Genomic DNA, 17,129 nt, shown 5'->3' on the forward strand with positions numbered 1-17,129 from the left:
GTAAGAAACCATCTCATTTAAAACATGGATGTTTCCTAAGGTACAACAAACATATGAAGTTGACCTCTGACCTTTCCATACATTGACACATGTATGCAAGTCATATGCATATGACCAAAACACGCGCGCGCGTGCACACACACACACACACACACACACACACACAGAGAGAGAGAGAGAGAGAGAGAGAGAGAGAGAGAGAGAGAGAGAACAGATATTTCTCAAAATACTTTAAATGTTTCCAGTCCCTGATGGAGTGACTTCTTTGACTAAACTCAGATAGTAGCACTCATTCAGTGAAGGACTACCACTCATTTACAGGGGAGAAATGCCCACATCAGGCAGGCTTCACTGAGGTAGATTTTTTTGTTTTTTGTTTTTTTAAAAAAGATTCATTTATTATTATATGTAAGTACACTGTAGTTGTCTTCAGACACACCAAGAGGGCGGCAGATCTCATTACAGATAGTTGTGAGCCACCATTTAGTTGCTGGGTTTTGAATTTGGGACCTACAGAAGAGCAGTCAATGCTCTTAACCACTGAGCCATCTCTCTAGCCTCAAAATCACATTTTAAAATAAGTAAAATATTTACCATTTTTTGTAATATGTTGAAAATGTTCTGACCATTATGGACTATGATGGTAACTGGTAAATTGCTGCCTAAGCAGATATTTTCAAAATATAAAAATATGCAATTTGAATCTTTCGGGTAAATGCCTATGTTCCTTCAATGAAAACTACTTTCCAAAGAGGTTTTGTGAATGAGGGTGTGGTTCTTGGATAGAATGCTTCCCTTGCATGTGTGAGGCTCTGAACCATGTTCCCACAATGCTGTGGCAGAGCCATGGCCTTTATTACCTTTGTCTGAAGACTGGGCATCTGGATTGCACACCAGGGACCAAGCCCAGCCTTTGAAGAAGCACCATTGAAGTTGGCTATCTTAGACTACCAAGGTACCCAGTGGATTCTGAGAAATTTCCAGAGGAATCTGACCAAAGGTCATCCTCCAGAGTTCAGGTATACTACACAGGATGCTCTGGGATAATGTCTTCCTCTTGTAGACATTTGTCCTCTTCTCTATGGTGTCAGAGATATTCTGTGAGAGTACATTTAAACCTATCTGAATCTGTGGCTAGGTCCTATCAAAATATCAAGTGTGTCTCCAAGATGGATATCTAGGTGCTGAAATGATGGCTTAGTAACTAAGTGTGTTTGCTGCTCTTGGAGTTCAGTTCTAAGTAGTCACATTGGATGGTTCACAATTACCTATCACAACAGCTATTTGATACTGTATTCTGGACTCCATAGGAATACTCAGACATAGATAAAAACCAAAGGGACTCCATTTATAAACATTTTATGAAGCTCTCCTCCTCGTTTCATCCACCAAACTAAGATTCAATACAAAGATACCCTGCCTTCTGGGGAACCATCTTGCTGTCTGGATCACAGAGCTGCCATGAACAAGACTAGAAAATACTTTCTAAGTAGCATCATGGATTCTACCATCTGCAATGGTAGATGAACTACAGTGTCTTAACATTAAAATAATATCACATTATCAGCTAAAATACATCTAAGATTTAAAGGGAGTGATTACTCTATGTTTACTGTCCAAATCCCAAGAACTACTCAGTCCGACAACAATCCTTCCCTCTGCTTACCATCTATATCATCCCTCCTCAAACCACTAGATTTTCAAAGAAGAGCTAATGCCAAAACTCTTCAAACGATTCAACAAAAAAGAAACAGAAGGAACATTGCCAAACTCATTCTTTTAATCAGTACTAGCGCCTCCTCCATTTCTTCCTCTTTTCCTTCTTATTGATATGTGGTTGTCGTCCGAGGATGTTGATGTCTTTACAAACAGTGTGTCAACCGCTAGGAATATAATACAAACAGGTTCAAAATAGTAAATGAAAAATGAATTAGGTGCAAATTTCTTTCTTTCTTTCTTTTTTCTTTTTTTCTTTTTTTTTCCTTTTTTTTTTTTGGTTTTATGAGACAGGTTTCTCTGTGTAGCACTGGCTGTCCTGGAACTTACTCTGTAGACCAGGCTGGCCTTGAAAACAGAAATCCACAAGCCTCTGACCCACAAGTACAGGGATTAAAGGCATGCACCACCACTGGCTGGCTTTTGGATATTTCTCACAAGGATCAAATTGACCATACTAGGTGAGTGATTTCAAACTCACAGCCTATCTTTCTTATATCAACATTGTCTGGGTAAAATTCTATTGATTGTTATTTTGTTGGCTGTAACTTCTGGATGTTCCCCTTGGGTCTCCTCTTCCATTGGAAACAAAGCTTTGCTACTGACTGTGCTGTGCTCAGCATCCCTCTCCCCACTCTGTTCAGCTCCCCTGCTTTCCTCAGTGAGGCAAAAAAAAAAAAAAAAAAAAAAAAAAAAAAAAAAAAAAACCTTCCCCACTGTTCCACATGGGAAGGCATGAACCAGATGACCTGGTAAGACTCAACTATGTCTTACTGGGCATGTACCTAAGCAATGTCCCATTGTATACACTTCCTATTTGGTCTTTGGCTGTCCCATGAACTTTGTACAGGACTCAAGTGAGGCCAAATTTCAAGGGCAGGGGAAAACTGAATAAACTGAGACACAAAATGGGAATGAATCCAGGGAACCACATATTAGATGGATAGGTCACATCAGGTTGGCAGTGTAACCTAGTTAACAGAATCAGCAACAAGGTAGAAGGGTTTTATGGATTACTGGACACAAAGTGCAGAGTCACTGGTTTACTCGGGAAATAGGGAAGAGGCTGGGAAAGAGGCTGTGGGTAAGAGACTGAATCAGGGTCAAACAATGTGGCCAAAGAGCTGGGCGCCTGCATCTCTGTAGATGCATTGATCAGAAAGAAGAGTCCTTGAGGCTGCACAAGGCAGATTCAATGCATCCAAAGGAGAATACAGGAGAGACAGACAGACAGACAGACAGACAGAAAAAAAGACAGACTTCTCAATAAAGAAAAATCCTGACCCCACTGCAGGAGTTTTACGGAAGACTTTGGGCGAATATAGTCTCCTTTCATTCTTTTTGATTCTTTCTCTACATGAGAGGAGACAGGTAAGAAATATACTAAACATGAAGAACACAAAAGTCCCAGAGCACTCTGAGGAAAGTTGTGACACACAGGAGGACAACACAAGGAGATGTGAGGTAGGAAAGAGGTTCAGACACAGGTAGGAATATAAAGCCAGAAAAGATACTGGAGAGAAAATACAAATGGCCATGCCTTTGAAATCCTGGGAACATATGTGCCCCCTCTGAAGTAGGAATGTTTAAAAAGGAAATCAGAGCTGGACCAGGGTTCTGGATTCACCGTCAAATACTAGGCCAGAGGTTCCAATATAGGTGTCAATGTGTTCTTTGATCCATTGACCCACAGGTCAGTCTAGTGTGAAGAGCACAGGCTGGTAATGAGCTCACATACATCCTTCCCTCTTTCCTTCTCCCTACTGACACCTTCCCCATATGACAGTATAGACAGAGAATGCAGTTACCTACCAGGAGATAAAGTACTTGACACTTTTCTTTGTTCCCATTGTTGAACTTCCATCACATCTACAAGAACAGAAACAGAGTGGCTCACTAACTTCTGCCTACAGAAGATATAGCCACGTTGGCTCACACCAGATTAGCCTCAGCCTTCTACTGGCTCCTTGACTCTACTGTTACAGAAGGTGCTGCAGTGAGGCCAGACCACTCTCTCTGCCATCCACCCACAGAGTGCCCTTTATAGAGAGACTTAGCGGTTGAGAGAGGGCCATGGAGGTGCTGTGATAAATCCCACAGGACCAGCCAGAAGAGGATTTCCTTTTTCTGCATTATTGGCCTCACACTTCATGACCTTTGTACTCAGGTTCATATCAGTGACTATAGAGAGCTGTAGTCCACTGATAGTTCTAGCACAAACCAGCAGTCAGAAGTGAATGCCAGATGTCAGGCAAGCAATGCACAAGGCGATCTATTAATTACAATCAAAGGCTTGGGACTTTGGCAGTGACGGAGGCAGGAGGAATGCTTTCATTTTTAAGTTTATTTCAGCTGTATTGCCTGCATATGAATGCCTGGGTAACACATGCATGCAGTGCCAACCAAGACCAGAGGAGGGCATCGGATACCCTGGAACTGGAGTTACAGATGGCTGTGAGCAGCAATATGGGGTGCTGAGATTAGAATCTCAGTCCTCTGGTAGAGCAGTCAATGCTCTTGATTAAAACGCCATTTCCCCTGCTCCCCTGGTTCATCTTTAACTGCCAGCAGGGTTTGTTGTGCTTTGCTTCTATGATTTATCATGATGGCTGGAAGGTGAATCAAACAAATCTACATTTCATTGATGCCTTTCCCATTGCTTCAGCCTGGCAAGCAGAATGTACAACCCATTTCTTCTTGAGTCCTTTCCTGTTGCTCTCCACAGGGTGTGCCATTACTTACCAGGAAACGATTCTTTACTATCAAGATCTTGATGTTGTTCTTCAACATCTGTGTCTCCTGCCTGTGCTGTATCTGAAAAAAACCAGAACAGAGTGTGCCACATGAATCCACACAGGCTCACATGAAATTAACCCCAGTTCTTCTTGGGATTTTCAATGAAGCCTCTATGGCAGAATCATTTTCTCTCATTTAACCTTCAGTCCTTCTTCCCAACAGGAACCTGGAGAGAGGTTTCTCAGAAATGAAGCACTAAGGTATATTCTGAACAGGGGAAGGATTTCAGATACTTACAACTCCCTACCATGGTGGAAGTCATCTGCAATTTTAAAAAAGAAAGCATTGTCACAATTGGCCCATATCATATATGTCATCACTATCTGGCTTTCTCTGGAAGATTTAGGGAGCAATAGATTTATGCCCTATGGTGCTGAAAATGACACTGGTAAAGACTGAAAGAGTCTTTCCCACAGGGGACTTTCCTGAAATTGCAGGTACACAATCCTTAATAGAGCAGGGAATGTCATTTTTGAGGGAACCACTTGTATGGTTCAATTTTCATGAATATGGTGATATCAATAACACCATAGAGCAGGAGACCCACTGGTAACACAGACAAATAAACAAACAATTCTCTAAATTCCACAGAGAAAACCATTTTTTCAAAAAGTAGCACTAAATGGAATACAATTAGACCTGCATTTCTATGAAGACAAGCAAAGGTATTCTTACGGTATGTCTGGATTCTGACACACGGACACCACCCGGGAAATCTAGGATAAAACAGAGTAGCTGTCAGGTTGTTAATAACTGACAATTATAAAAGTCTCGGGGAACATTTTCAATGTGCACATGAATATATGAAGATAGCTTGGACTGCTTTGAACTCATTCTCTAGTGTAAAAGAAAGTGCTCAAGAAAGGGGGAAATCTAGAACAAAATGATACCTGGGATCCTTGTTTTTAAGTAAAACCCCTTTAAACATACAAAATAAATCCAGAGGATCCACACTGTGTGTTATCAATATGTATAAGTTTTCAGAGCTGATTAGTTGGTGTTTTAAAACCAAACAGGACACACACACACACACACAAACACACACACACATGAATGGTGCTCAGAAGACATCTCTTTGAGAGAAAGAACAAGGTAGGGGGCATGGGAATTGTCAGAAAGAGAAAAAGAAATATTATATGATTTAACTTAAACAAATAAAAGGTTTTAAAGTTCAGTATGTGTAAATTGTTAACACTAGATTTGTGTTACCAACAGGTGTTTTTCAGAATTGCACAGGATTGTTCAACAAAATCTTTCCTTGGTGATTGGCAAGCAAGTTTAGAAAATCTTATTTCTCCCTGTGCTATTATCAAGTGTACTATAACACTTCTGTAATATTATTTTTATGTTTCAGGTCAGCTTCTAAGACATGAGTCCTAAACCTACTGATAGATCCACCCGAGGGTCCTTCATGATTGCTTTAACTCCAAAGGACTATGTAAAATGACCAGCTACAGCGGGGAGTCTTCGGACTTTTCACATGAATGCCTTCAAGCATCCGTGGTGACATCTTAATTTACTTATGTAGGTAAGTGTACAACAGACACCTCATGGATGGGCAGCATCTCTGAACTACGTGCTGCACTCTCAGCCCTGATGTTAATGTTTCCAGGTTTTCTTCAGTGAATTTAAGGATCAACCAAGGAAGCATTGCATGACATGAATGGATTCATGTTTTCACTTTCTTTCTGCATACAATTTGGGAACCAGGGATTCATAGGTTGCTTTCTGAAGCAAGGATGATAACATTATCCAGGCACAAATGCCATGGAGGCCAATTAGATAATAAAGTATAAATTTCAATTAAAACATATATGAGAATATGAACTGTCTCCCATAAACCACACCACCACACACAGTCATATACACTCAAAATCCCAAGATATTGAAGCACAAAAACACCAGCATTCTTTGTGTACACAGACTCACAGAAACCTAGGCAAAAACTTGACTATAAAAGTAGATCTAGAAGAATTTTTAAAAAAAACAAAAACAAAAAACAGGTTGGCTTGTTTCCAGAAACAAGTTGGTTGGCCTGTCAAAGAGAAGCCAGTGAGAGATGCCAAACCTAACTCAGCATTTACATTTTTTCTCACTAATGAGTTAAACAATACTTACAGCTTTTATATTCTTCCCAGGACCCCTGAAATGACAGAAACAAAGACATAATGAGGGTAACTCCATGTGACTTGAAAGCACATGTCTTTATTTCTCTTCCTTGGTACTGAAAAGGCATGGTACTGTTAACATTAATAGATGGCAAAAATGATAAGATATATCTGTGACAAACTGACAATTTTTTTCATGAATGATGCATCTTTAACTCCCATTCAGTCATCAACTACAAGGTAGTTAATTCAAGGAAGAACATCATTTATAGGAGGGATGGGTCTAGCATCTATCCTTTACCTCACTGTGCCATTCACAAAAGCTCTTCCTATAAGGCCTTCATTGTTAAGGGACTGTTCTACCATTCCAGAAAACAGAGCATAGTATGCATAACAATGCTACCATGAAATAGGAAATTCAGACAGTAACATTTCTATTTTGGCTAAAAAAGTCACCTTACCTCATCATGAGGTTCAAACTCTTCATCTCTACAAAATATCTGTTTAATGTCTGGGACATTCTCAGTACCTAGGAAGACAGAGTGACTGTTAATCACTGGTCCTGTGGAACAAGGCTTCCTTAGAGAACACTGCTTGACTTATACAACAAGATGTCTGTGCTCTAAAGGCACGATTGTGTGGCTATGGGAGCATCCTCTGTGAAATCACCAAGTCAGTGAGGAGAAAGGAAGAGAAGGAAAATGGAACACTTGCACGATGCTGACAGCAGGACAGACTTCCAATGTTTCAAGTCTCTTACTCACTTGAAGACCAGAGAGTTGGTCTTCTAAGACCAACAACCAATATGAGTTTAAACTTATGCTAGGTTGCATCTAGTACAAACTCTTAAGGATAATCTCTCAAGGAATAGATCATCCAGTGTAGCCAATGGAATATGCTTTATAGAGTGGCAGCACTGAACATGAGAAATAAAGACTATGAAAATGTCCCCCCTCTGCAGTACATCTGGGTACCCTAGAATGCTAGAAACCAAGTGAGGCTCACAGTAACCGAGAAGGTGATTATTCAAGTACAATGAACTATGTGGCATTTAACCTCCAGTGGTGTCATGCTCCACTCCCCAGTTTAGTGCATGGACTACAAAGGGACAATCATATATCAGGGAAAGGACAACCTTAGAAATTGTTGTGTTGGACCAGGACCAAGGCGGGGTTACTGCATAGCTTTTCTCTGGAGCAGACATTACTTTTTGAATGGACCAATAGATCTATATAATTTCTGTCCTTGGATGAGAAAAAAATTTGTCCAAGTAATCTGCTGCTGAAAGCATGGACTGACCATGTTTTTTGGTGGTTTCCCCGGTAGCAAACATTCCACAGAATAAAATCACAATGAAGTGAATATTGTAGAGATAGATGATCTATACACTTCCCACATTATTTTGACAATCTAAAACCCACATTCATGGAGGGCAATGTACACACAGGCACACACACACACACAGAGTGTTCTGAGTACAACCAACACATGAAGACATGTATATCTTTCCCATTGACATTGAAGCTCTGTTCATATAGGAACATAGAGCTTAGAATTCTATATCCTCTGGTGTGTTGAAGCTACCTTCCAACAGAGCAACAGAGTCCTAGAACAAAACTAGGATAACTGTTGGTTCTATACAGTTAAACTTATTCCAATCCTTAGCACACTATTACACAGAAAACCCTGGACACACTGCATGAAAGACAATAATTGTACTAAAAAATCCATTCAGAAAGTCTTTTAAAAAGTAAGATTTAAAACAACAATTTATTTCAAAGTAGAATTTCAAATTCATTTTATAGCAATGTCTGGTTAAGAAAAACCATATGATATATTTGAAAATAGGAAAATATGGCCATATGCAGAAATGTGCTAATAAAGCTCCACTTTTTTAAATGATAGCTTTAAAAGGAAATTATCATAACACCCATCATTTTAGTGTGAAACTTAACATTTGTGTGTTTAATTTGGAGAACCTGTAAAGTCTAGGAGCATGAAAAGGGAGAATTAATTGCTAGAAAGAGTTTCAAGGGGGTAGGTGATATGGAGGGATACCTGGAAGGAAGGTCTGAGAGGAAGAGGAATGGTCAGGTAGGACAGAGGAGGGATAGCCCCAAGGATTTGTAAAAAGGTAAACTGTTATCTGTTATAGAATATGGACAATTATATCACAAAGGACCTGGTTGATTTTATCTAGATCACATGAGCCTGTTCTAATTCCATTGGCCTTCAATAACTCTGATAGAAAACTTTTTAGAATAATGATAATTTTTCTTTGTTGTCAAGCACCACTCTGTATCACTTAACCCATAGGAAGGTATTATGCTATGAAAAGATACAAAAAACATCTTGGCAGGCTGGGTGCTATGACGTGGATAGGAAATGGACTGCTGGAGCTGGATAAGCTATGGAGAGAAGAGTGCATGAGGGTGCAAACTATGCCAGGTGGAATTTGGACCACACTTGGAAGAAGTACCTCACGGGGGACATGTCTACTCAGTCTCCTGTCTGCCAGCAGCTGAGCATCTCTGCTCTATCATACAGCCCCTGACATGACACTTGGTCTCACCACAAGCAACCCTAGAATCAACAGAAACCAAGTGACTCTACATACTGAGCCTCTGAGAGAGCAAGGGAAAATAAGTCCTTCCTCCTAGCTTTTCACAGCAAAAGAAAGTGACTAACACTTTGTGATTCTTCTCACCATCCAAGCTCAGACAGTTCAGGTTGTTCATGCCCAAACTAAGAATAAAGCAGTGTATTTTCTTTTAAAAAAAATAATATATGTTTACATGAACACACAAATGTTCATACAAAAGAGCATAATTTGGAGTTGCTCTACAGGGAATAGAATATCTCAGAAGCCATGGTTAGCCATATAAGCAACCAAATGAGTGCTAAGAGCTGAAGAGATGGCTCAGAGGATATGAACAATTGTTGCTTTTGCAGGGAAGCTGGTTTTGATTCCAAGAATCTAGATGGTGGCCTCACGTTCACCTGCAACTTTAGATCTGACCTGTCCTGTTACCTCTGAGTGTACCAGGTACTCACAGTGTGAATACACACCAACATATTTAGCAAAGGATTTATACTCAAAAGAAACATAAGGCTAAAATATTCTTGAAGCCCCGTATCTGTGAGTGCATGTGTATGTGGCATGTAAGTTTGCTCAATAGCTTGTGGTGTATCCATGCCTGTGTGAGGACCTGCCTGTGCCATGTTCATGGAGGCCACAGGAGAGCATCCACTATTCTGCTACATTGGTCACTTCTCTGATTTCTTCCCTTCAGCAGGGTCTCTCACTGAAGCTCTAGATAGGTGGAAAACACTAAGTCAGAGCTGTGTTCTCGTCCCTACCACAGATAGTGCTACGGTTATAAGCACACACATATATATCTGGTCTTTCTATGAGTGTCCTATTGATTCAGACTCAGGTCCTATCACTTGCATATCAAATGTTCTTCTTTCAAGACATTATCTGCATACAGCATGATGATGTCATGCATTTCTAATGTCAAACAGCACATATCCAGGGTGTGTGTAAATGGAAAAATAATTTGATTTTTAATATTCTTCATGCATTTTATAGAATTACAAAATGAATCATTAGCCACTTTATTTATAATAAACATGATTCTGGATGCTATAGTATTTCTGGGACATGCAGTATACTTTTAAGTTCGCTGGATTAGTTGTGTTGTTCTTTTCTTTTCTTTTTTTTTAAGAAGAGGTCTCTGAGATTTACTGTGAGGTGAAAAATAAAAGGCAGAGAACAGCTGTCTATGCCATGTCCCTTTGTGAGCTCCTTTGTGTAATAACATGGTGAGTGAGAATTGATACCTTTATTTCCTTGAATACACTTTAAAAGTGTTGAGCAACACATTACAAATCTTAGTAATAGTGTCTAATTCTACTGTGATCCAGACTAAAAGGATTAGTAAGGGAGATATGGGAGATATTTCATTACATACCCTTTGGTGATTTGTTTGTTTGTTTTTGTTTTCATGTTTTTGAGTCAGAGTTTCTCTGTGGAGCCCTAGCTGTCCTGGTACTCACTCTGTAGACCAAGCTAGCACTGAACTTAGAAATCTACATGACTCTCCCCCCCCACCCCCCCAAGTGCTGGGATTGAAGGCAGGCAACACCACTGCCTGGTCCCTTTTGGTGATTTTTAAATAAAATTATAAAAAAGAACCATTGTGCCCTCTCACCAGCATTTCTGAGCAGGAGTTTCAAAACTCTGCTAGCCACTGCTTACCACCTATGGTGAAGAGCTCTCACCAAGGTGAAGCCCATTGTTCTCCAAGGACACTAGCTGCCACCAGCCTCCAGCCTCCTGCAGAGCAAGCAGAACCAGTTCTGCAGACCTGTTTTCTGCCTTTGGAGGAAGTTGTCTTGCCTTGCCTATATATATTTGGAGACCTGCATTAAACTTTGAGCCTTGAACAGGAAGTTCGTCTTGGCTTCCTGTTTCTCTAGTCACCCTGCTCCCTATCCCTAGAGTTCCTTCCAGGGACCCTGGTAAACCATGGGACTGTAGCTGCAGGGAGCTTAAAACCATTTGTGGGCTGGAGGTGTGGCTTAGCTTGAGATCCAGCATGGTGACAAAATGTCTGGGATAATCAGCTTATCAGAGGAACTGTTTATTTAGGCACACAGGTTCATGGGTTCCAGTCAAGTCAGTTGTTTTGTTTTTCTTTTCAAAGTATTTTGATAAAGGGGGTGGAGATAATTTAGGTACCATTTCCATGGACAGCTACTGCTTATCCTTATGCCTCTGAAAGAGGAAAATCAGAGAAACTTTCCATTTTTCTTTGTCCTTATGGATTTCTTGACCACTCTCTCCTATTCCCAAACACAGAGTGTAACACGACCACTACTGGGACCCTCTCCCACTGACCCTGACTAAGAAGGGTCATTTTTATATAATTCACCTGCACTCTTGAGAGTCTACAGATCTGATCCATATATATCACCACAGGTGATGTACTTAGTATAGAACGTGGCTCCCCTAGACCTGCCTACATCAGGTGAAACCACACTGGCTCATCCAACATGGGCTTCAGCGTTCCTCTAGTTCATGTTATCCAAGGACAGCCAAAGTGACTTTTAAGTACACTTGCACATTTTAGTGTTGTTATTTCTATTGATGAGATAGATACATTAGCATTTTTCACTTATTAAAAATATGCTAAATCTTTTTACATTTTTATAAATGTACACAAGATAATAGACTTCTACAGATAACTGAAGTACATCCTCAGTATTTACAGTACCTTTTTTTCTTGGTTTTCCTATTTCTTTGGAAGTAGTTTCAAGAACTGGAGGTTCCTCCGGAGTCTGGGAGGGACCTGGGTCCTTCTTGTAAAATCTTTCCAAGATAGAAAAAACTGGAAATACATTCACAATAGGGAGAGTTATGTTAGCTTTATGGGAGCAAAACAGAAAATTAATCATGCTTGTGTTTGTAAAAATGATCTCATTTCCCATTTCCAGTTAATCATCAGAGTCAGAATGGTGCTTCAGGAAGGTCACCATATTTTGTGATTAAGCATTAAACAGACACCTCAGGCAATGTGCACCTTTGTGTGCCTATGACAATATAAGAGGAGCAGCAGGACTTGAGTTTGTTATATGGGCAGGTACCAGATGGGATCCAGAGCCTTCTGAGAAACACAATGTTGTGCATACAATTCCTCTTTTCCTCATGCTTTCTCTCAAACAATGTAAGTTTCAGAAGGACTTCCCAGGAGACTTTCAGGTTTAAAAGGTGCTAAACCATAAGGGAAAGCACATGTACAGCAGAAATGCTCTTTGTTGAATGCCAGATGTTTATCAGAAATGATGTGTGTTAAATACCATAGGAATTCACCTAGACCCTGGTGACTGAATTCAGAGTGAGCACTCCACTGGATGCAGGACAGAGAGCATGATTGGTGTTGAGTTTTCATTTTTTATTTTATTTTATTTACACGTCATGGAGAACATATGCCAGTGCCTTAGAGGAGCAGGGAAATAGAGAATATTATATGACCTCCTATTTCCCACCTTCGGCTACCATATTGTTTATATTCTTTTCATTGTGACCAAATTCTGATGGAAGCAGCCTCAGAGAGAGGGTTTCTATCTTTTAATCCCTGACTCAAAATTGGAATTTGATCCAAAAGGAGTAGAGATCCCTGGCCTTCCTTCTGCATCTTCAACCTGTCACCTGCCTACCAGTGAATGATTTGGATCACCAGGGATTATAGATTCCTGTATATTTCTCAGAAGTACTTAGACTCCAAATACTTTAAAATCAAGTTATCACATAAGAAGATTTAGGAAAAACAAAACTTCTCTTATATTGGCTAAACCTTGATTTCTTCAACATGACCAGGCAAAAAAAGGGGTCTGGCATTTTGATGGTATGTATGCATGTGGCTTTTTAGACCAAAAAACATCCTCAGCAACTCTGGACAACCCAGATAAAGTGCAGCTGGAAGGGCAGTGTGGGACATTAACTGGTACACTAAGTTTATGCAATACCTGCTCTACTCTGATTCATCAAACACCAGTTTCTAAAACCTCCTCTTCCAGAGGGCATTTGCCTCAAGGCCACACCCTATATGTGCTTTTTATTTTATTTTTTTTACATTTTTTTAAATTTATTGATATATTTATTTACATTTCAAAAGATTTCCCCTTTTCTGGACCCCCACTCCCCGAAAGTCCCATCAGTCCCCTTCCCTCCCCTTGTTTTCCCACCCAACCCTTCCCACTTCCCTGTTCTGATTTTGTTCTATACTGCTTCACTGAGTCTTTCCAGAACAAGGGGCCACTCCTCCGTTCTTCTTGTACCTCATTTGATGTGTGGATTATGTTTTGGGTATTCCAGTTTTCTAGGTTAATATCCACTTATTAGTGAGTGCATACCATGATTCATCTTTTGAGTCTGGGTTACCTCACTTAGTATGATGTTCTCCAGCTCCATCCATTTGCCTAAGAATTTCATGAATTCATTGTTTCTAATGGCTGAATAGTACTCCATTGTGTATATATACCACATTTTTTGCCACACCCTATATGTGCTTTTTGATATTTCCAGAATACCTCTAATCCAAGATTAGGCTTAAAGTGCTTATGCAAACAAACAAACAAACAAACAAACAAAAAAGCAGATGGCTTTGAATTTCTGATTCTCTTCACTCTAGTTCGGGAGAACTGGGTTCACACAAATGTGCCCACATGGGTGAATATTGTAGTCAGTGGCATCAAAACTAGGACCTCTTACATGCTAGGAATGCAATAAACCCACTGGAATATACATCCTGCGATATTAGCTCTATGTGACAAACCCTTTTCATGTCAAAGGCCTGACTGCGAAGGCACTTTAACACACAGAGCATCCCAGCCAAACTCTGTCTATATAACTCATAGCTGCCTATATTGTTACACTGACTGCTCATACTCACCAGCAGACAGTAGGAAGACTGACCACCAGGGATAGAAGTAATAGTGGAACTTAAATTTAAGATCACATTTAAAGATCTCTCTCTCTCTCTCTCTCTCTCTCTCTCTCTCTCTCTCTCTCTCTCTCTTACTCTCTCTCACTCTCTCTCTAAGTCAAAAAGAATAATAAAGCACCTGTCAATAATCAAGGGCTGACTGAAGCTCTTAGTAGACATTGTCCATAAATTGCCCATAATGTCAATCTTTGGGATCATGTTGATGTTGTCTAATCTGTTAAGCCTTTTCACCAGTTCTAACTGTAATGAGCCATTTCTATTCTAAGTCCACTTATCAAACACACTCAACCTACTTTTTTAATGCAGTGTCTTCCTATAGTCAAACTCTCTAAATCTAATCAAGCATGTGGACTTTTCTTTCTTCCATATGTGTAAATGTCTTGGAGATAAAGAGCACAGGCCAGGCTTCTGCTGACTGTTGGTGTTTGTCAGTGTATGGGATCCACTAGGTTGGGTTACTGCACACAGATGCTAGGAAGCTGGAACACTCTCACAGGGATTGCTGAGCCCTTAATGAAGTAAAAAGTTTTTCTTGTGCTCAATGGCTATAGAGGCAGATGACCTATCTCTACACTTTGTGTTATGAATCTCCTGAGAACTACACAAAGAAATAAATGTATCACATATCGGTATGGTGAGGTTAAAACACATTTTTTGGTAGATAAAATATGTATCATCCTTTTTGAATTGATAATTTTGTGACTGGAAAGTAGATTGTGTAATGGGGATAACTGTCTTGGGGGGGGAACTATGTAGTCATGGCTTGATGCACAAAATTCCCCTGAACTAAAGGCATTAGAGTTGAATGCAGTTATTGTAGACACAGAGCCATGCCTGGGTACTTAGGATATTACTTTTCCCCCTTTAAACACCCATGTTTTACTCCCAATAGAAATCTTAGGTCACATTAGTGTACCAGACAAAAAACAATTAGTATTTACACAATTCTTATCTAAAATGTATGTTGAGAAAGAAATTCCATAATACATACAGTTTTTGAATCGTCTGGGCTCAACCTATATTTAAAGGAAAGAAAATACTTTGAGGTTCAAGTCATGCTGAGTTGTGTCTGCATAGTTCCTTGGTAACCCTGTGACACAGCAGGGTGTAAAGTAGAATAGGAAAAAGACATGAAAAAAACTTTTATAATACTTTATATGATGTCATGGAAAACCCTAGCTAGGCACTTTGTGGCCAAAACTAATATGTTGCACATTTATGTTGACTCAAGGTAAGATCAGAGCACCTTTGTGTGGCAGACCAACTTAATAACCTGTTTTGTGAAATTAATCCCTCTATGGGGGCTCCAATTATTTGCATGATGCCCATGATGTAAATGTATTATAGCCTCAATATTCATATATTCAAAGCATGAAGCCTCCCACTACATAATTTTGGGGAACAACTCAAACTCAATCTAGATGACAGACTCAAGAAACAAGTAGGAGACAAACCTTCAGGAAAAACATACATTTTTATAGATGATGTGCCTCTTAACTTTTGAATAAATATTACATACCATTTAACTAGTGAGGGACATGTTTATTCAGATAAAAAGGTTTCTGAACACAAACTCTGTTACCTGACACTAGAAGATTTATACTCTATTCAGTCAGGGACATGCTCATAAAATTTTATTTCTTCCTCTTCCCTAAGCTAAATCTCAAATACCCACAATGTCACTGTTCAGTTTTGTTGTTCTAATGGGAATTTGACAGAAAGAAACATAAGATCACCAAGGGAACTTTTCTATCTTAAAGAAAAGAAAGGCCTTCTTACCTTCGTCATAGACTCTGATGTCTTTTCTTCAACTACTGAAGATGAGGCAGAATTCTCTGGTAAGACTAGGGGAAAAGACACTGACAGTTAGCTCAGGGTACTCTTTATGACTTTTGCAGCATCTTTGCCTGGTGTAGATAAAAGTACAAGAACTTAACACATGTGACTAGACCTAATGAACATGATGGCTGGGCTGCTGCTGAACTGCTTTCCCTTGAAGCTAAATTAAAGCAAAGAAAGACAAAGAGACATAGGAGTAACAGAGCTGCTACATTTCCAGAGAGTAGTAACCCAGAGCATAAATAATCTGTCTTTGATGTATAAGAGGAAATACAAGTCTTCACATGTATTACATTCGCAGGCACATGGGGAAGTTAGAGGACAAACTTTGGGATCTCAACATAACCCCTACATGTCAAAATGCTCAGGGAACATTTTGGAAGATTAGTGGAAAGGTTATACGAGATGGAGGGACAGGACATATGCTGCTGGATAGTGATTTCTAGAAATGAAAGAGATGATAAACACAAGAAATCTCAATACAGTTGTTCAAAGAGTGCCTGCATCATGCCAGTGTCTATTGACCTACCACCAGAGATCAAATGCTATAGGCAAACAATGATTATAGAGAAAGAGGAGAGGAGAGGAGAGGAGACGGGGAGAAGGGAGGAGTGTGGAAGAGGGGAAGATGGGGAGAGGGGGAGAGGGGAGGAGAGGGAAAGAGGGGAGAGGGGGAGGAAAAGGGCGGAAGACAGAGGGAGTAGGAGAGGGGAGAGGGGGAGAGGAGAAGAGAGAGGGAGAGAATCAGTTTTCTCTGGGGTGAACACTCCTCATATCTTGATTTCAAATTAGCAGCACTAAACATGTAAACTTAAGAGCAACAATACATGGACTTAAGTGTTCATGTAACAATAATAGATATCATAGAAGAGGTCTTTTATTTGAAGGGAGAGCATGGGATATTTGGACTAGGGAGAATGGAGGATAGAATAATATAAAGCAGTCAGATTAAATTCTCTAAGAAAAAAAAGTGTGAATTAAAACAATCCTACTTTTTCAGGACTCCTCCTCTTCCTTCCTTCAATGAAGGTCTCTTGAGGATGCTGGAACTATACTAGAATCCAGCAAAACCTAGAATCCCCCATTATCTTGCCCTGCCTGTGCTGGGGTTACAGGTGTGCACAGAAATCCCCCCTTTTTAAATGTGTTCTGGGGATTT

At 39.9% G+C, this 17,129-nt stretch overlaps 1 protein-coding gene across 3 annotated transcripts in view; it reads right to left on the reverse strand.

The window, feature by feature from the left end:
• Positions 1-1,758: 1,758 nt before the first annotated feature.
• LOC127689377 (uncharacterized) overlaps positions 1,759-17,129 on the reverse strand; it is a 175,510-nt gene continuing 160,139 nt past the window's right edge. For all 3 annotated transcript variants that reach the window (XM_052189013.1, XM_052189011.1, XM_052189012.1), the window contains 10 exons: positions 15,911-15,975; positions 15,123-15,147; positions 11,900-12,013; positions 7,082-7,149; positions 6,631-6,655; positions 5,188-5,228; positions 4,750-4,774; positions 4,459-4,530; positions 3,529-3,585; positions 1,759-1,883 (listed from right to left, as the gene is read on the reverse strand). In XM_052189013.1, coding sequence (XP_052044973.1) covers positions 1,780-1,883; positions 3,529-3,585; positions 4,459-4,530; positions 4,750-4,774; positions 5,188-5,228; positions 6,631-6,655; positions 7,082-7,149; positions 11,900-12,013; positions 15,123-15,147; positions 15,911-15,975 — 596 coding nt within the window. In that variant the 3' untranslated portion in view covers positions 1,759-1,779. The remainder of the gene's footprint in view (positions 1,884-3,528; positions 3,586-4,458; positions 4,531-4,749; positions 4,775-5,187; positions 5,229-6,630; positions 6,656-7,081; positions 7,150-11,899; positions 12,014-15,122; positions 15,148-15,910; positions 15,976-17,129) is intronic.

Source organism: Apodemus sylvaticus, chromosome 7 (genome assembly GCF_947179515.1).
Source record: "Apodemus sylvaticus chromosome 7, mApoSyl1.1, whole genome shotgun sequence".
Classification (NCBI taxonomy): Eukaryota; Metazoa; Chordata; class Mammalia; order Rodentia; family Muridae; genus Apodemus; species Apodemus sylvaticus.